The 21,572-nt window shown below is 37.8% G+C and overlaps 1 protein-coding gene across 1 annotated transcript; it reads left to right on the forward strand.

Annotated features, from left to right (window-relative positions):
• Positions 1–194: 194 nt before the first annotated feature.
• On the forward strand, positions 195–13,693 carry LOC133527402 (putative ribosome-binding factor A, mitochondrial). Its single transcript, XM_061864395.1, has 6 exons — positions 195–403; positions 560–764; positions 1,010–1,178; positions 3,610–3,749; positions 5,139–5,396; positions 13,474–13,693. Exons 1-6 carry the CDS (start codon positions 309–311, stop codon positions 13,648–13,650), a joined length of 1,044 nt encoding a protein of 347 aa, XP_061720379.1. The 5' UTR covers positions 195–308; the 3' UTR covers positions 13,651–13,693.
• The last annotated feature ends 7,879 nt before the right edge of the window (positions 13,694–21,572 follow it).

Below are 21,572 nucleotides of genomic sequence, written 5' to 3' on the forward strand. Positions count from 1 at the left end.
GTAAACCCCACAATTTCATAGAAGTTTGACATTTATCGCTGCCAACTTATCTTGGACTGACTCAAAGAATACAATATAGACATATAGACTCTATGCCGATCACGTATTGTATTTGATGGATTTCATTAAAGAATCTTGTAGAATATTGCGTTAAAAAATTTTTTTTGTGCTGGCAAGATTCATTGATCAATGTCATACATGTTGGTAATGTTTTGACTTTTCTGACTCTTTTGTCCGAAATTTTGAACTAGAATATTTCAATAAAAATCTAACTTTTCTAGATGAATGAGTTCTAGTTTCAGATAAAAATGTTACGACGATTTTATCACGTTTCCTGTGTCGCTTTAAATGTGAAAAAACAAGGCATGAAGCTTTGTAAAATGATCAATCCAAAAGTAAAAAAGTAAAGTTACTATTCTTGTCTTGTTTACTAAACAACATTCGTGTATAATTTAGGGAAATAACTACACAAATATAGCCACAAATAAAACATGTGAACTTGTTATTATGCCCATAAACATTTATGAAAAAAAAAAATAAAGGTTATGTTTTGTTACAGGCAGTTCTTCCCAGCTACATTTGATGATAAAAGTAATAGTTTGCCTAGTGTAAAGAGTTTAACTAAAGTCAAGCATGAGCCTGGCAAACGCGGCGAGCGGCGAATGGCCATGCTTAATAAGATGTTCATGAAAAACATTACTGACCTAATGTCTACAGGAACTCTGGCTCTGAATATTGTTGGCCGCGGTATTGAAATATCTAAAGTAAGTGCTCACTGAAATGCAAATTATATTGCGAAATAAAATACATGTACTAATTTATCCTCAGATACACTTATTTATATTTATCAAATATGCAAAAACATTGCACCAATTTGATGATAAACCGATAATAATTAAAAGTTAGTAAACACATAATTAGCTTTTTTTTATTCGTGACATATAGTCTCAATCACAAGTAAAACATTATCTTTTCTATTTGGTAAAAAAAAAACATTATTTTTAAACAGGTAAAGGTCACCCCAGACTTCCAAACAGTGAATGTGTTTTGGGTATGCAAGGGCGACTCCACTGATGAACAGACAGAAGAGGTCCTGAACAAGGTAGCTGGACCTTTAAGAGCCGAGCTGTCCAGCCTACGGGTTATGGGTGTGGTACCCTATATACATTTTATTAAAGGTAGGATAAACATACACACTAAAATGAAACATATCGAAAACTAAAATCATTCAATTTAGGCCGCATCAAAAAACCCTCTAGACATAGAAGTAACACTTAACGGCATGGACTTGGAGTGCGTAGAGACAGCAACACTGTTAGGGTTTGATATCGATACACATATAAGTTGGAAAAAGCATATCGTGAAACTAAAAACAAAATTGTCCTCATTTATTTATGCGTTAAGAGAGCTCAAGAAAACGACAAATCTACAGTCCGCGCTTACCGCATACTATGCCTATGCCTACTCATGGCTTAAGTATGGCATAATACTATGGGGAAATAGTACAGACGTGAAAGACCTATTCATACTTCAAAAAAAATGTATAAGAATATTAGCCAATATCTACAGCCCAGAAAGCTGCTTACAGTATTTTAGGCAATATAAACTTCTTACGCTGATCTCCATATACATCTTAGAATTGGGTAAATTTGTTAGGGAAAACCCAAACCTATTTATCTATATTCAAGATCAGTTGCGACGGTATCAATCCCGATTTCAAAATAATCTGGCAACAATAACAGGCTCTAAATTAAAATTAAAATTAAAGTTATACAGCTCAAGTCCGTACGCCATGGCAATAAAAGTGTACAATAAAATAGATAACAGCATAAAAGCAGAAAAATGTAACAAAACATTCTGAACCAGACTTAAAACTTACTTGATTGACAAATGCTACTACAATTAAGAAGATTTTTTCACTGATGCGTCCGTTTAGCAACACCTCTATTTCTGTGCATTAATTATAAATTTAGATATGTATGTAAGGTTAAAATGAATCAAATCATTGATATATTGCATTTAAATATTAATTCTATTTCTAATACAATTATTTTACATATCTTATTTTTATTGTACTTATTAATTTGACATTACTTAATAATTAATTATTTGGCTATTTGTATTTAATTCACTGACAATTATTTGATTCAGTATAACTTTCATATGTACAAACTATTAAATTTACTTAATTTTATATTATACACATAGTTTTAAGATTAGACCCTATGCACTTTATATTGCTATGCCCTTACAGGGTCCATGTGGGACTACCCAGACTTTGTAATATCGATAATACCATGGTTGCAATAAATAAATAAATATGAAATACAAGAAGATACAACCAATATACAAGTAAATCGTGGGTGGCATCATTGGCATAGAATAGGATCACTCATCAGCTATATCAGGGGTGTTGAAATTATGGCCCAAAAGAAGAGTTGAACTTCATACAATAAGCATGCCTAGAGGCAGCAGCAGCTCACTCAGATCAGAAAGTTCCTCACCGCCACCCTCAGACCACACCCAATCATCATTTTAATTGACTAAGCCCCACAGGCACAGCAAGCTCAATAAGGTTTGTGGTGTACTTAGACAATGAAATATGTAATATATAAATATTATAAATACCTATAAAACACCCATGACTTGGGATCAAATATTTATGCTCATCACATAAATAAATGCCCTTACCGGGATTTGAACCCAGGACCACTGGCTTCATAGGCAGGGTTACTACTGTCTAGGCCAGACCAGTCAATTATTAGAACTTAAACATCCCAAAAATGCAGCTTAAACATGGTAACAAATGTATGTAAGGTTCAAATTCCTTTTACTAATCTAATAAGATATGCCTTGACTTTAACAGTTTGATGTGGGCTATTCCCTGATGTTACCACCAAGTTTTTTCCCCTGGGAACAGTGGGGATTTTTTCTTATTTTTAACCAAAAATAAAATTTTAAGCTACTATTACCTATACAACATTTTTATAAATAATATGTTTTAAGTTTTTAATAATACTTAATTTTAACCGATTGCAATAATTATATTGCCATTGTCTAGAAGTTATTTTTAATACTTACTGAATATTTAAAAAAATTGGGGGGTACCCAATGGGAATTATTTTTCTCACCTCAGTGGTAACACTTAGGGCCTTAGGAATAATCCCTTGATGTTTATTTTTTGCTTAAGCTGCAGTTGTCCTTATCACACTAATTTTAGGAGCCGGCCCTGTCAGCGCGACGGAGATATTCACTTAAAATTCTCCTATTTGAGAAGGGACTCAGCTGGTCATTCTTCGTAATAAATTATCATACAATTAATTTTAAATTAATCATAATGGTTGGTATATTACATTTTAATTACAAAACTTCCATGAGACGCAGACATTAAATTTATTAAAACGTGCCACTCACTTATTATAAAATCGAACATTATTCGACATGTTTCACTCCATTAACGAGGAGCATCAACGGGAGTACGCGTTGGCGTTATGAAGTGAAGCATGTCGAGCAATTTTTGCCTTAAAATACTTAGTAAAATAAAGTTTGTAAATATGTATTGAAAATCAACAGTTTACTAGTAAACTAATGTTTATGTTGTCTATTCAGACAGACAAGAGGCACAGTTAGTGGATTTGGACCGGCGGCTCGCCAGCGCCGACTATGGGGATGACTACGAACCTACAGATTTAGGCCATTTGCTCAGAACAGAGTTCACACTCAATACTAAATTATCTCCAGAAATGAAGGTATTTATTAAGTTTATTTTTGTTTTTTAGGGTCGGCAACGCGCATGTAACACCTCTGGAGTTGCAGGCGTCCATAGGCTACGGTGACTGCTTACCATCAGGCGGGCCGTTTGCTTGTTTGCCACCGACGTGGTATAAAAAAATAATTTGGGGATAATCTTACTCAGATCGACCTAGCCCGAAACTAAGCAGAGCTTGTACTATGGGTACTAGGCGACGATATAAATACATACACCCATGACTCAGGAAATATCTGTGTTCATCACAAAAATAAATGCCCTTACCGGAATTCGAACTCAGGACCAGTGGCTTCATAGGCAGGTCCACTACCCACTAGGCCAAACGGTCATTTTCACACCTTTGTGTAAGAAAATGTTTGGCATAATAAAAATCTGAAGGCATTATAATCGAGAACAATACTTTGAATACCGTTCAGAATAAAAAAAAATGAAAAATGATAACAATTTTTTTTTTGTCTACTAAACAAATAAAAAAATCTTGCTTTGGACACCAAGATTAATAGTAAAAAGTTAGCAAAGAAAAATTTATCGATGTATAATTCGAATCACTTATGATACTTCTATAAATAAAAGTCAAGCCATCACAACAATTAGAATAGACAGTATAATAGACACCTCTGTTACATATAGGTATTCTACTGTTTTACAGCGTCTACTTACAGCGTTATTAGGAATATGGAAGTTTTCTATCTTAATGGTTTTAAGCATGTTAATGTTGAGGTGTAGTGCAGTCACAAAACAAAATAAATACGTACAATAAACAAACAATGATATCTTCCGTATTAGGTCCATTCCGATTTCCGATCTAAATAGTTGAGACAAAATTATGACGTCACTACATCATAAACCCTTAATGACTCTCTGTCTGAGTCAGTTTTTATCTCATGTCCCTAGAGCGGATGAATCCTCATTTACCTATTTCATTATAATAGTTCCCTATTGTGAATCATAAATACTTCGATTCATGTGTATTAAGGAATTCGTACCGCATTCATAGATAATATGGTTCCCTTTGGAAATTCCTTAAAAATATTTTTGTGAGGTAATTAGCCGAGCATTGTCTATTGAGGAGTAATAAATCGTGATTATTGTTTCTTATCAGTTCTATTTTAAGCTCCATTCATACAATTAACTCTAAAAACAACACAAACTCTTTTGTGCTACCATTACCTTACCTACCTTATTTTATTATTATGCACAAATTAACAATTCAATCCGACGATTTATTAAGTTATTTTAATTTTACAGTATCTACCTACAGATAAGATTGTTCTCGTATCATTCGTATTTGAAAATCGTAATGCATACTGTCCATTCCACATTACCATTATATTATGACAAAATTTGATTGCTGTAATATTATTCGTAGGCGAAAATAAAACAAGTAGAAGACCAGCTACCAATAGAGGAAGATATAATTCCAGAGATGACCAACAATGTCTACGGTTTAGACCACGCCAAGATCATGAGCAGACTTCTAGCCGCGAGGAAAAAGAGTGCAGACGCGTGGAGAAACGTGGCCGAGGATAACAATGTGATATCGTATAGGACGCCGGCGGAGAAGCTAGTGGAAGAAGAGAGCGGGAATCAGAAGCAGGAATTAGCTGCGTTCCTATTGAAGAGACAGGTAATATAGTGTTTTGTAGGTGTTTTGGTATTAACACATTCAGTGCCAGCGCGTGGCCGATAATGTGGGAAAATGCGTATGTAGCGAAAAGAGACACGGGCTGAACGCCCGCCTGGTGGGTTGCGGGCAGTGAATGCGTTAAACCCTGAGTCCTGACTATAGTGACTATAATAAACGAAACATGCGGGAGGCATTCCCCCACGTCCACGTCCCCATTCGGGCCATGCTCAGTGTAGGATTTTATAATTACCATTTTTTCAGAATAGGCCGAACCTATTAATAAATATCATGTACATTATAAACAAAAGGGAGTACCTTCGCAGCGCTTTGTACGTCTTTTTCCTCTCCTCCTTCCTCCTCTCCTCGGACCGCCTTCTGGTGTAAACGTGCTAACTATTCCACGATCAAGTTATTTTTTATTTTAAAATACATTTTTAAATCAATAAATTACATTTAAAAAAATAGGAGCGCAAAGGAAAAAGGAGGTGTACCTCGAGTCAGCGTACACCATCATACAATCATGTGATCCTGGTACCTGTACTATCACCGACGTGTGCGCCGCTCATTACCGGTTCACTTGGACACACCCCCTAATTAGCAAGCCACGCCCATAAGCTTGGTATTGGTGCAAGTTGCATCTATTGCCTAACATTGACCGGTTATCTGCGTGTACTCATCATAGCCTGGTAATTATGGCAGAGGAAATGGAGAAATCACATTTAGACGACACCGCTTGCACAAAGCAAGATATGGAAACGACACCTGATAACAACTTCAGCACTATGCGCCAAAAAAGAAAACGGGAAGATGATTTTGCGCAATTTAAATCGGAGATCGAAACAATGATAAAATCCATGCTTGCAACCCACTTAGCCGAAATAAGAAAAAACACGGAGGTATTAAATGACATAAAACAAACAAATACCAAAATCGAGGAGTCAATGAATTTTATCTCCTCTCAGTATGAGGAGTACAAAATAAAAATAGAAAAGTTGGAGTCGGACGTGCGTGAAGACAAAAAATATATAGCTTCGCTCGAGGCTAAAATTGAGGACCTGCAGCGGGAAAACCGCAAGTCTAACCTCGAGATCAGGAACGTCCCGGAGCAAAAAATTGAAACTAAAGAAAACCTACTTAGTCTAGCTACCCACTTGGGCGACACTATAAACTGCCCCATAAGCACATCGGATATCAAGGATATTTACCGCCTTAAAAATAAAAAAGAAAACTCCAAAACATCGACAGTCGTAATAGAAACTACATCTACCTTAATAAAAAACGACGTGCTAAAAAAGTGTAAGGACTTTAATATGAGAAAATCAGAAAGCCTATGCGCCAAGCACTTAGGTTTCAAAGTCAACGTGGATACGCCCGTCTACGTTTCGGAACAACTAACCCCCCATGCCGCCAGACTCTACTTCTTAGCAAGAGACCTAAAAAAGGCTAAATTCTACAAATACTGCTGGACCAGCTATGGACGAATCTATTTAAGGAAAGACGACAAATCACCTATAATTCTGATTACTAATGAAAGCCAAATAACTCAACTAGGCCAAGGACGCACCTGCAGCCAGGAAGTCAGATCCCAAGCGACCCCTTTATCCAACGTAACTCACAGTGCTCGCCTGGATACAGATAAGTGACTATTACTTTTGACTATGTTATGTGCCCCTAGTACTTTTGATCACGCGATATTTGTCATAGCGTCCAACTGTCTTACAAACTCGAAAATCTACTTATGTGTAATCTTATGCTCGTATTATTATTGTTATAAATCTTATAATATTTATAATGCCTTGCTAAAAAACCGTTGCATGATTTCTTTGTTGACACCATACTCTCACTCATATAGCCCTAGTACACAACTTATAAATTGCCATGTTGAAATTGTAACTTTGAGCTCAAAATTAGCACCTACTGACACTGTTTCATGTGTTCCTAGTACTACTCAGCTACACCAACTAAGTAAAATTCAAGTATTCCAGATGTACACACTTGTCAACTTAGCATTAGCACACATTTACATATTACATACATACACACATTATCATAATATTTACCACCTAATATACTTACACCCGACATCAAATCTTTTTGAAAGTTTTTGTCCTCCTGGTAACTGGATGGAATTAATTGGTAAACAAATTACACCATTTCAACAACTATCGATAATAACTCTGTCCGCCTTTGAAATATGCATTCCTAGTACCGAACCTCCTATAGCCAGATATGCTAATACCAACCTACTCTGTCATTATCCCATTCTTTATCTGATAATTGAAAATGAATAGTAGTCAACTATCAACTACCGATGACATAGATTGTAGTGAAGTATCGCACTCATTTGAGTGTGACCTTCACGAACTCACGAAACGGATTACTATATCAAACAGCGATCTCACCGTAATATCACAGAACATCCGCAGTATTTATAGAAACTTTGATGATTTTCAATTGACTTTATCTGAACTTAACACCAATGTCAATGTAATAATTTTAACTGAATGTAGATTAAGCCCTAACAAGCCTATTCCCTGTTTTGAAAATTATACTCACATGGCCACCACTAATAGTTTGAACCAAAATGATGGCGTGGTTAGCTATGCATGCAAAACTTTAAAAGCAGTCGCTAGTGAAATAATACTTACGCAGGCCTCATGCATTCAGTTAAAAGTAAATAACGTGATAATTTTAGGTATCTATCGGTCTCCTTCGAACCTCAATGCATCAGATTTTATTGACTCACTTTGTACACATTTGGATACGATAAAGTCCTTCAATAATATAATAATTACTGGCGATATTAATATTAATCTCATACCCCGTCCCCAGGAATCGTCTCAAGAGAGATCAAATAGAAATTATTATTTAAATACTCTCTCTATGTATGGTTTTCTGGCCGGACACACACTTCCCACTAGAGATGGGAGCTGCTTAGATCATTTTATGTTAAAAACTGCAATAGACAAATTGACAGCACACAGCATAGTTCTTAACACTTCTATTACGGATCACCGTACCATCTTCTTAACATTATCCAAAATTAAAATGAATAGAGATATTATTAAAACTAAGTCCATAAATTATAATGTTGCACTTTCGTATCTGACAGAACAAAAACTAGAAAGCTTACTATCAAGTTCAGATCCGGCTGACATAGCCTACCACCTAACAAAAAAGCTTAATGAATCTCTAGAAAATAGCAAATCCGTAAAAACCGTTCCTAGGAAACAAAGATTTCTTAAGGCCTGGATGACCGCCGGAGTACTGAGATGCATTAGAAACAGGAACAAGCTACAACTCAAATCTAGACTAGACCCTGCTAATGAAATTCTTAAAATAACTTTCAGAAGGTATCGGAACTACTGTAATAACCTTATCAATAACCTAAAGAGGCAACATGACAGAGAACTACTCGCTCGTTCAGCAAAAAATCCTAAAGCATTGTGGGCTACCATTAAAAAACTAACTTTCTATAAAACCATTAACAAGCATAGTCTAGAGTTGCTGAATTCTAAGCCCTCACCTAGCATTGCGGTAAATCATGTGAACGAATTCTTTTCAAATGCCGGAAAAATACTTGCAGAACAAATTATAAGTCACTGCCCCTCTGTCAGGAACTTGACTTCCCTTACCACTCTGATAAATAACCCTACGTCCTTTGTACTCCTTGAATCGGATTCTAGCGAAGTAGACAGCATTCTGATGAGTTTAAAGAGTGATAGTGCTCCTGGATGGGATGGAGTTACCACTAAATTTCTAAAGCTAGCGAGGAAAAATGTTGTTCCTGTCATTTGCCGACTAGCTAACATGTGTTTTGATACCGGTATTTTCCCCAAACAGTTAAAACAGGCTATTGTTACACCTGTACACAAGGCCGGGGCGAGAGACGATGTCAATAACTTTCGACCAATATCCGTTTTGACTGCTACCTCTAAAATAGTGGAGAAATTGATTAACATTCGCCTTACAAATTACTTTAATAAATATAACATTATATCAGATCGACAATTTGGATTTCGTAAAGGCAGATCTACAGAAGATGCTGTTTTGGCGCTCACGAAGGAAATCACACGTCAAACCGACAATGGTAAAAAATGCCTTGCAGTATTTTTGGATCTTCGTAAGGCCTTTGACACCGTTTCTCACTCCGTACTTATACTAAAACTCGAAAAACTTGGCGTTCGAGGCACTCCACTTGAGTTGTTTAAAAGCTATCTGCAGGAGAGATCGCAAACCGTTAAGATTGGTGACTATAATAGTTCTGAGTCGAAGATTTCCTTTGGTGTACCACAGGGGAGCGTTCTCGGACCCACTTTGTTTCTAGCATACATTAACGATCTCACAAACCTAGACATTGACAGGGGTTGTGTGTTCTCGTATGCAGATGACACTGTAGTGGTTTTTCATGATAAGTCTTGGGAAGCTGTGTATAATACAGCTGAAGCAGGCCTACGTAAAATAGCTACATGGCTAACCGATAACCTCCTTACACTAAATAGCTCAAAGACAACCTATATCTGTTTCACAAAATATAGTAACACTCAGCCCCCTGCAGATATGAAGTTAAGAGTGCACAGCTGTCCTGATAACAGTCCAAACTGCAACTGCACAATCATTACCAGGACTCAGTCTACAAAATATCTAGGCATAATAATAGACTCACGACTTTCCTGGCACAACCATATTGAACATCTGAATGGCAGGATAAGGAAATTAATATGGATTTTCAAAATTCTGAAACGTGTTGCTCCTACAGAACTACTAAAGCAAGTGTACTTGTCTCTAGGCCAGTCTATAATTACCTATTGCATCCCAGTATGGGGCGGGGCTAATAAAACGAAACTTATAGAGGTAGAAAGGGCTCAACGTAGTTTGCTTAAAGTCATATATTCTAAACCTTTTAGATTCCCTACCACTGAATTATATAGGACTAGCGACCTCCACTCCGTAAGAAAACTCTATATAGAAGCTTTGCTTCTTAAACAACACAAGGCCATACAATTTGTGAATGACACCTTGACTCAACGTAGGAGAATACCCAATGTTGCTGTAATTCCATCTACCAAATCAAAATTCGCCCAACGCCAATTTCCAACTCAATCGGCTAAGTTATATAATTCTGTTAATAAAATACTTAACATTTACCCAATGCCATACCAAAAGTGCAGAGATAGAGTAAGATCATGGCTAAGAACACTAGATTATGAAGAAACGGAGGCACTGTTATTATGAATCCCACTCGCATACACATTCACACACACATACGCACACACACACATATACACACACACACGCACACACAAACACTTACTCTTAAAATCTAATTTAATAGTGTTACCTATTGTTATAAAATATTATAGATCCTAAATTGTAATAACACAATTGAATCGGGTCTGAAATTGTATACTTATTGTAAATTATAATAGTAAATAATAATCAGATTTGTAAATTGTATATTAATTAAGTTAAGTACAGTTTGTTGTTTTTACCCTATTTCCTAATGGAAGAGCGGGGTCTCCCGACACAAGTATTGTTATACTTAATGGGAGATTCCAGCCCTTTATGTTATGTGTATTATAAGTTACACCAAATAAACTATTTTGTATTTTGTATTTTGTATTTTACTAAGAAGAGAAGACTTTTTGCAATAGCTCAAAAACGGCAGGACCGATCATGTTCGCTATAGTTCTCATTGAAAGTATCTATTAAGATTTTGTTTTGCGAATTATTTTGGACCCATGTCAAGTTAGAGAAGACCTATCCAACGATGCCCCACACCATTGGGTTAGAGCGAAAACGAAAACAAACAAGAAACATTTTGTATGGGAGCTACCCTAAAAATATGTTTTCGTAGTTTTTATTTTACCTTTCTGTTGCCATGTATGATTTATGGATGCATGCCAAATTGCAGCTTCCTAGCAAAGAACGAAGCCGCGGACGGACTGACGGACGGATAGTTTCGCTATAAGGGTTCCTATGTAGTTGACTACGGAACCCTAAAAAAGCAGGTGCTTACTTGATACTCCGCCATTCATCTCAATCGAATTTGGAAACTAATTCCAGATTATTCTGTGCATAGTGAATGTGTCCAATCCAAGTGGAAAGTCCCGTATACTGGGATTTCCCTTGGAATTGAGACGATGTTATATTACAGGCCTTCCGGTAGTTACAGTTACAGATTATAACATGTTTAATCTCGCCTATAATTTTCCCTAATCCAAGACTTATTTTTGCATTTTGAAAAATTTCTGATCGTAGTTATTTACTAAGCCTCCATATGCATAAAAAAGGGAAACTGCACTTGAATCATATATTTTTAGATTCTTAGAATGATCTCTTTTAGAGACGCTACAGAACCATTACTTGCTTGCCCTAGGGTAGTTTTTTATGATTTAATATATTACCCCTATTCTTTGACAAACAGCGATTTGTTACACGGTATAATAATACATTTATTGTTGTATTAATCCATCTTTGATGATTATAGGGGCATAAAAGAGGGTGGACACACAATCCCCTAATCAATGCATTATCGAATAAATATCATTTCATGAATTGAGAAAAAGATGGAAGATTTCAATTTCATAGAAGGGGAGGTTCTTACTCCGACACCTGTGGTCCGATTTGAGTAATACTTTTTTTGTTTGAAAGGAGTAACCTCCAAGGTAGTCCCATAATATTTTTGGTTCTGATTTGATGATGGAATCCACGAGGAATTGAGGGAACTCCTCAATTTTACCATATATGTGGTTAACTACCAATTTGATGTAGTGTAACTGTAGCCTTACCAACGAGTTAGACTCTACATATTAACTGACGTATTCGTAACTTATTTTCTATACATCTCGTTTGCATTAATAGGATGCCAGTACGAGCGAGATGCATAGAAAATAAGTTACGTTATAGCAAATATGTCAGTGTCAAACTCGTGGTAAGGCTACTTACTAATTATGAAGACCACGGGCGATATGTGGAACTTACCTGTTATAATTGGGTTTATTTTTGGAATGACTTTTGTTATTATTTAAGTTATAGAGAATAATATAAATTAATGTAATGGGTGTATTATGATTTTTGATGTAGTTAGTGTTGGAAATAAGAAGTGAGGGGTAGGTGTAAGAGATGTGTGAAGTAGACGGTGGTGGTGAAGGTAGACGGGGGTCTGAGGTTGGGGATTGAGGGGTTTGGGCTTGACGAGTCAGGCTTTGAGAGGTTAAGGGGTCGAGGGGGTGGTGAATTGATGGGTCGGAGATTAAGGGGTTGGGAGTTGAGGAATCGGGAGGTAGGAGTTGAGTGGTCGGGGGTTGGAAGTTGAGGAATTGGGGGTTAGGATTAGGAGTTAAAGGATCTCGGGTTGAGGGGTCGGGGAATGGCGTTTGAAGGTTTGGTTTTGGTGGTCTAGGGTCAAGGGTTTCAGTGATCAGGGGTTGATGTGCTGTGAGGTTGAGTGATCGGAGGGTTGAGGAATTGGGCCAGTGACGGGGCGGAGGATAGATTTAGAGCAGTGGCAGGAATGATTTCCCAGACGCACTCGAGGAAAATCCTGATTATTTATTAAAGTTAACGAATTTAGTGTAAAACATGATTTTGTTTTTCATTTATGCGTTACGCGTTACTCGTAAGCCCTTAACAATGCCTTATAACTAAAAATGGAAAAATAAAAACTTTTTACACAAAGTAAACCGACTTCAAAAAGGATAAAATAAAATATTATCCTTTTTTAAGTATATGCGTTACCAACATATCAAAGTTTGAGGTCGGTGCCAAGCCAAATAATAACAATACATGTCAAAAATAATCACCTTTATATGTCTACACACATTACAACTGTAATAGGTATTATAAACGTGAAATTAATTCTGTCTGTCTCTTTGTTACCTTTTCACGGCTAAACATCTGAATCGATTTAGGTGATATTTGGCATGAGTTCTCCGGATAAGGGACTGGAAATAACTCAGTCTCAATACTTTACTGTACTATAGTAGATACTCTACAGACTACTGAGCTAATTACGTAGTAAAAATTTAGCTCACTCCTTTCAAAATAGGTATACCTAATGTTACTTGTTCTGCAGATTCAACAGAACAAGCTTCACAAAGAGCTGCGCAACGCACGCGACAACGTAGTGTTAGACGACCGAGAGCGAAATATTCACGAAGAGGAGTACTGGACCGACGACGAGCAGTACGAAGAATATGACGATGACAGCTTCTATGAAGAGCTGTGGCGGTCAGAACAGGACCCGCGATAATGTTAGTCCCTTAATTATTTAATTATAGCTAGTACAACATTAATGAATTTTTATTACAATACGTAGTATTAGATGACCTAGAACGACAATTTTAACGAAGAGGAAGTAAGGCCATGTATGAAGAATATGACGATGACAGCTTCTATGAGGAGCTGCGGCGGTCAGAACAGGACCCGCGATGATGTTAGTCCCTTAATTATTTAATTATAGCTAGTACAATATTAATGAATTTTTATTACAATCGTAGTATTAGATGACCTAGAATGTCAATTTTAACGAAGAGGAAGTAAGGCCATGTATGAAGAATATGACGACGACAGCTTCTATGAGGAGCTGCGGCATTCAGAACAGGATCCGCGATGACGTTAGTCCCTTGTTTTATTTCATTATAGTTAGTAGTTAGTACACACACTATGTGGTTTCTTACAAGTTTTGAATTGAATTAAATTGACTGTCAGACGAACAAAAGTGAGACATTAATGAAGAGAAGTACTGGACTTCAGACAACCCCTCGGGTTGACGTTACGAGGACAGTTTAGTGTAGTACCTATTAATTAAAGTCAGCCTTATGAACGCGCGCACACAGAGAGCGGTCTGAAGTTTCGCGTTCTGCTGAACTACAGTTAGGAGCTACCTACATTACAAAGAACGCAGAACTCTGAACGCGGAACGTGGAACTCCAGACCGCTCTCTGTGTTCGCCGGCTCTATTGCGTCGATAAGATAAAACATACGTCGTTTTCTGGCACTGCGTGAAAATAGAAACAACACTTTTTCTTATATTAAAATTATATTATTATTCAATCTTATTTCATGATGCTGCAAACACTATTAAGTAAGTACGTGTCTTCATGAAGAACTGTCAAATTTAAGAGGGCCAACGAATATATCAATAGACTGTTCCAATCCAATAAACTTCTTTAGTTAATATGTACTCATTGTACGCCATACAAGAAGAGTGGATGGATAAGTTGAAAGGTAAAGAATGAATGTCATCTGACTTAATCCCTACCTACGACGCTTCTTCAGGATCTATTGCAATTTAAAAGTTTTATTGAAGGTGGGTATTCGTCAGGTTCAAGATCTTCAATTTCGGTACGTATGACTATTAGTGTACATATAACCTACCTTTAGAGTGGTAGTAACACGATCGAACTTTGTTCCAAGCGAATTTTTCAGTGCAGCTGGGCTTATATTTATAACCTGCCCGAAATCGCCTAATGGGCAAAAAGGCGGCAAAATTACTAATTGTAAAATACAACATCCTGTTCTTAGGTAATTTATATATTTATTTAGGTAATAATTTTTCTTTGCGTTCACGAATGTGAAGAATGCGATATTCGTGACATCCCTGTTCCAGAGATTTAACAGGGTGGGGAGGGGAGAATCCGACATTATTATTCTAGTCCATTCGTTTATGTCAACACTGTCTACTAAACGATCGCACGCAATTAGGGGTTGGTGATGGTGACATCTGCGGCGTTAGACGTCCCAGGGAAAGAATAAACAAAAAAACCGGCCAAGAGCATGTTGGGCCATGCTCAGAGTAGGGTTCCGTAGTTACTCTTCCGTCACAATAAGCTAAACTGGAGCTTAAAGTATGGTAGATTGTTCACCAAGGGATGAACTGTGGATGTACGTCTTTTTACTATGAAGGGGAAACTTTTTGCGATAACTCAAAAACAGCTAAACTGATCATATCCGCTATAGTTTTAATTTAATGTCTTTCTTAAGCTCTACTTCCAAGTTTTTTTTCATATTTTTTAGACCTATGGTTCAAAAGCTAGAGGGGGGGGGGGGGACACATTTTTTTTTTCTTTCGGAGCAATTATCTCCAAATATATTCACTTTATCAAGAAATGTTTGTTGAAGACCCCCCTATTAGGTTAGGTTCAGTAGGTAGTTTTTAGTTTTGGAGTAGTTTTTATAAGATGTATTGAATTGACGTTTTCCTCTAGACCTGGGGACGCTAGGTTGCGTGACAGTCGTGCACATAGCGAATATTGTATGATTAATATGTGTCGCGTGTTCCAGCGTAGCGTCAAAATTATTAAGCCGATTTTTGTGATTGAGGTGTCAATAGATTCTTTTTATGAGGCGGGTGACAAAACAAAGGCTAATTTTAGCAAAAAAAAAACAGGTTTCCCTGAGGGAGGCCGAATTGCAGTATCATTGCAAGACGCATGAAAATAGCGTATGATTTATTGTCAGGAACAATTTAAACTGGGAGAAACCCGTAGAACGTTCGTGATTAATCGGTCTAATAATGAATTTCCTAAGTCTACATTGTATGTACGTCCGAGAACAATGTAAACAGCCAACTTTGTTAGGAACTTTTAATAATTTTAATGGGTCAAACTTCTTTTCGTTATCTTGCTTTTTGTGTAATATGTGACGGAGTGGAGCTTTTTGTATGGGGTGAAATGGAGTTTTTCTAATTTTTCTCAAGAGAATTATAATCTACAGATAGAAAAATATGCAATAGGACTCAACTTTTTTTATTTATTTGTTAAAGGACAATAATAGAAGCGTGGTCAAAATTCAGAAATAAGACAACCAAAATAATATTATCCCTCATAACACACAGTATAGAAAGTAATAGGTATATGTAGATAACAATTTATATCTTCTAAAAAAAGTTAAGATATCCGAGTTCAATGGGATTGTTTGGAGGGCTCAAGTGTTGAGGAGCAAATTATTCAAATTTGTTAATAAACAGCAGAGTAATGATACGTACCAAAAAAAGTTAGACGAATTTAAATCATCCTCCTTCTTGGGAATTCCGTTATTAAGCTAAATTATTTATTTTTAGTTAAGTGGAATTCTGACAGTCGTCATAATTTGATGTATCATGGATAATAAACATTTTTGTGCTGTACATAATATCGTCCATTATTTTTATATGAAGATAATATTTCTTGCATGAACTCTTATTTAACTGAAAATCAAAGTGGGCAGTTCACGTGAACGAAATTTCAGAATATATTGGCGGGTAATTACCTTTCGCTTTCACAAGGAAAAGTTATATATTTTATAATGAGATATTTTTAGTAATTCTTATAAATATATAATTTGTCTCCTTACTTATGAGAAGTCCGCAAGGCAAAATATTATGTGTATCTTCTTATTAGGTACCTAGTAGGCATACCTGACCTGACGCGGCGAATGATGATCCCTATGACAGTTCATTTTTGTTTGGACTAACTGTTCAAAATTTTCAATCAATTCAATCATATTTTTTGCTTAATTTTTTGCTAAATAATGCTAATGGCACTTTTCATATTGAGTATTTATCCTAATTTTATGCAGCATAATTCTTTTTTGGTCTAAATATTGTTAGGCCTAAAAATTATAAATCCTAACCATTTTTTTTCTAGGGGGGAAAATGCATTCCGCATACCACCCGGGTGCGGGGGGTGACCCGAGTGGTTATGTGGGACTCCCGTCTAGGCTAATGAGGCCCTCGGTATACCCACTAAAAACCCCCCCATATGTCACCTCGCCGCCTTATTGGTGGGGTTACAGGAACGCTTGCGTACTCATCCGCGACCCCACCGGCGGCAGCCGCCCGCGAGCGGCTCCTTCGCGAATGCCCGAAGGCCCTTCACGCGAGGCGCGCCAGATGGTTCGACGCTCGCTCGGCCTCCGTCCTGCAGTGTAGCGGACCCCCCCGAGCCCGCCACAAGGAGGCCACGGGCGCCAGAAAACTCCCCAGCGCCCGGCGGCAGATGAGGTCCATGGTTCTGCCGCAAACCACAACTCGGCTGCAGAGGACAGGGAGAACGGCACACTGTAACACCGACACTCCTCTTCGTCTGCAGCCCCACCAACGCTGCTACAGCGGAACGGCCCTGCCAAGGTCGCAGGGGATAGGGAGAGTGCATCGTGATACCATCACGCCTCTTTCCCTGCGATCCCACCTCGGCCGTCGAGGATAGGGAGAACGGCTCACCGCAATACCGACACTCCTCTTCCTCGACGGTTCACCTCCAAACGCGTCACAAGCGGGCTTATCAAGCCCACTTGGAGCGTCCTCCTCGGGCCAGCCAGCACCTCAAACAGGCCGGACCTGGTTGCCTCTTCGCTTCACCGTGGGAGACCAAGCCACGGCTACTAAGCCCCTCCACCACGACAAGGTGGGCAACCCTCGGGGGGATAAATCCTAACCATCATTTTACCTAATTTTACATAGCCTATCGTTGCTTGACCTAACACTCATATTCCCCTTATTTTGATTTCCCTGTTATCGAAAGGCTGATTTTTTTGTCCTAATATATTTTTTCCTAAGGGCACTTTCCATATTGAGTATTTATCCTAATGTTATTGAGCATAATTCTTATCTGCACTAATTATTTTTAGGCCTAAAGGTCATAAGTCCTAACCATTATGTTACCTAATTTAACATAACCTACGGTTGCTTGGCCTAGCACTTGTATGCCCTAATTTTGGTTGCCCTTTTATCGAATGGCCTATTTTTGCCCTAATGGCACTTACCACATTGATTACCTACTATACTAATTTTACTAAACATAATTTTTTTTTGAGAGGGTCGCGGTCTCGCCTAACCTAACCTAACTTTTGTGGCAGCAGTTCGTTTTTGTGAGGGTCACAGTTCTAACCTAACCTAACGCACATTTGTGACAACAGTTTTGGCGAAGATCGTAGTTCTAACCTAACCTATTTTTGGTCGCAATTCTAACCTAACCTATTTTTGGTCGCAATTCTAATCTAACCTAACGCACTTACATTCTCCCAGTTTCAAATTCCGAGTATGGCAAAGAACATTAGTGATACTAATATTTGTGGTGAATATATTTCGTACAAAAGAGTTTTAGAGCAAAGATTTTTTCACAAAAAAGCTAAAATATGACTCCCCACGGTTGACCATGGGCGGGGTAGACATTGAATTGTGCGAAGAAATAAAAATCCTAGGGTTAACGGTGGACGCAAAACTTACGTTCAACACTCACGTTTCGAAGGTCTGTTGCAAGGCCCTCAACATTTACAAACAACTCGCAAGAGCAGCAAAAATCCACTGGGGACTCGGACCTGAAATTATAAGAACCATATATACAGCGGTAGTGGAGCCGATAATAATGTATGCGGCCAGTGCGTGGGAAACTGCAGCAAGGAAACTGGGAACCAGGAAGCAACTCGACGCAGTACAGAGAGGGTTTGCCCAAAAAATTACTAAAGCATACAGAACAGCGTCCCTGAACTCTACCCTATTGCTCGCTGGCTTGCTTCCACTGGACCTGAGAATCCAGGAAGCAGCCCAGCTTTATTGTATAAAGAAAGGCTACACCCAGCGGACAATAGGAGACAGAGAAATGGAGAGGCCAGTTCCGTACCGAGATATGCCACACCCAGCGCACCAGGTGGAGCTGAAATTTGTGTGTCTGGAGGACCGTGCACGACTGGAGGAGTACAGCAGAGAGGATCTTAAGGTGTACACCGACGGCAGTAAGATCGAAGGCAAAGTCGGAGCTGCAATCTCCGTATGGCTAAATGGAGTAGAAATCCAAACAAAGAAACTGAGACTTGACCAGTCGTGCACGGTCTACCAGGCCGAATTACTGGCTCTAACGGAGGCGACCAGGCAGGCCCTCCAGAGCAAAGAGAAAAACTGCAGCGTGTACTGCGACTCGAGATCGGCCTTAGAGACTGGTAAAAAACGTCTCCCTCCATCCCCTGGCGGTGCAGATCCGATCCAACCTGAAAGTACTCGCGGACTCTAACAAGGAAACCAGGTTGTTCTGGATCAAGGCACACGCCGGGCTGGAGGGAAACGAAAGAGCAGATGTGCTTGCCAAAGACGCTGCCCTAAAACTTAAAACGAAACCCAATTACGACAGATGCCCGGTCTCCTACGCAAAAAGGCAGATACGCCTGGAGTCGAAGGAAGAATGGAATCGGCGGTACAAGGCAGGGGAGACAGCCTCAACCACCGGATGCCATAGAGGCGTATCCTGTCATCCGAAAAATGACGCTGGACCACATCGCGGTACAAATGTTAACAGGACACGGCGGGTTCTCTGACTACTTACATCGGTTTAAATGCAAGGACAACCCGGCGTGTATATGCGACCCACAGGCGAAAGAAAGTGCTCTCCACACCATAGTTAAATGTCCTGTATATGCAAAGGAAAGAAATGACCTGGAAGTAGAACTAAGTGTTAAAATAAGTTACGAAAACCTACCGAGCATTATGAAGGACAAAAACATAAACGCGACATTTTTAACATTTTGTAAAAATATAGTAGCAAAGGTTGTTAAGAGAAACAAATAGATGTCAATAGGAACACAACAATATATAATGAGTATATATCAATTGTGTCCTAAACAATGTATCAGATGTCATATGTATGTAATAAAATGCTAGAAATAAATAGATATAAGATGTCACATGTAAAATAATATGCAAGGTTAAATGTAACATAAACAAACAGAGACCAAAACTGTGTAAAATGTAAAATAAAAACAAACCACCCTTGTGTACAATTCACTGACTACACCCTAAAATAAGTAAAGAAAGTAATAAAGATAGAATCAGTAGAATACTTGGGAATCCCACCCATTTATAGTAAGAAAGAAGATGAATGAAAGAAAGAAAAAGTATGTGGAATAAAAGTGCGAGAAGCATAAAAGATAGAACTGGAATGAAAGAGTAGCATAGGAAACAAAAAGTCTCCGATCATTTTGGAGGAGCATTAGAAGAAAAAAAAAAAAAAAAAACCACTTACATTCTCCCAGTTTCAAATTCCGAGTATGGCAAAGAACATTAGTGATACTAATATTTGTGGTGAATATATTTCGTACAAAAGAGTTTTAGAGCAAAGATTTTTTTTTATGACTATTGATCATTAGAGCAATACCCATTAGATCAAACCAGGCGTGATGTGTTAGGCCAATATTTGTTAGTGATTTAGAGGAATATGGTAAACATTACGGATATTGATAGTTATGGTAGAAATGCTTAAGATATATGAGTTTTAGGCTAAACATTCATTATGGAAAGTAAATGTTATGATAATTGATGAGTAGGAAAAGTAAATGGTAGAACTGCTTAAGACATATGAGTTTTAGGCTAAACATTCATTATGGAAAGTAATTGTTATGATAATTGATGAATAGGAAAAGTTAATCGTAGAAATGCTTAAGACATATGAGTTTTAGGCTAAGCATTCATTATGGAAAGAAAGTGTTATGATAATTGATGAATAGGAAAAGTAACTGTTATGACAATTGATCATTAGGGCCATTAGGTCAAAACAGTTAGAACATGTTATTTTATGCCAAACATTGTTAGGGATTTCGAAGAATATGGTAAAGAAACATTAGGGATCTTGATAGTTATGGTACAAATGCTTAAGACAAATGAGTATTAGGCTAACCATTACATTATGGAAAATAATCGTTATGACAATTGATCGTTAGGGCATGTGCCCATTAGGACAAACCAGTTAGGGCAAGTGACTTTAGGACAAACTTTTGTTAGCGATTCAGATGGCACCCATTATATCGCAGCGGCCAGAGGGCCTACCGCGAACCACGTTCGACGTTTTGCCTCCCTGTCCCACTTACGTACGAGTTTGCAAGTGCGACAGAGAGGCAACTCCTCTTACGCGGTTTGCAGTAGGCCCTATGATATGCTAAAAAGGGTTACGTATCGAGGCTAGCTAGAGCTGCTACAGAAAAAACAAATTCACTTCAACATTATATTTTGTTTAAAACGAGACGAGATAATACAAGGTTTAAAAAATATAATTTTAGTCCAATGGTTTAAGTCATTAAAATGATACTAGTTACAATTATTTTTCACCACATGTCCAAATAGTGCACTTTAAAATTAAACTAATATGTTTTCACGAATAAATTCTCACCACTAATTCAAGGAGTATTTTTTTGCCTGGCAGTACAAGA

Source organism: Cydia pomonella, chromosome 18, assembly GCF_033807575.1.
Source record: "Cydia pomonella isolate Wapato2018A chromosome 18, ilCydPomo1, whole genome shotgun sequence".
In the NCBI taxonomy this organism is placed as follows: Eukaryota; Metazoa; Arthropoda; class Insecta; order Lepidoptera; family Tortricidae; genus Cydia; species Cydia pomonella.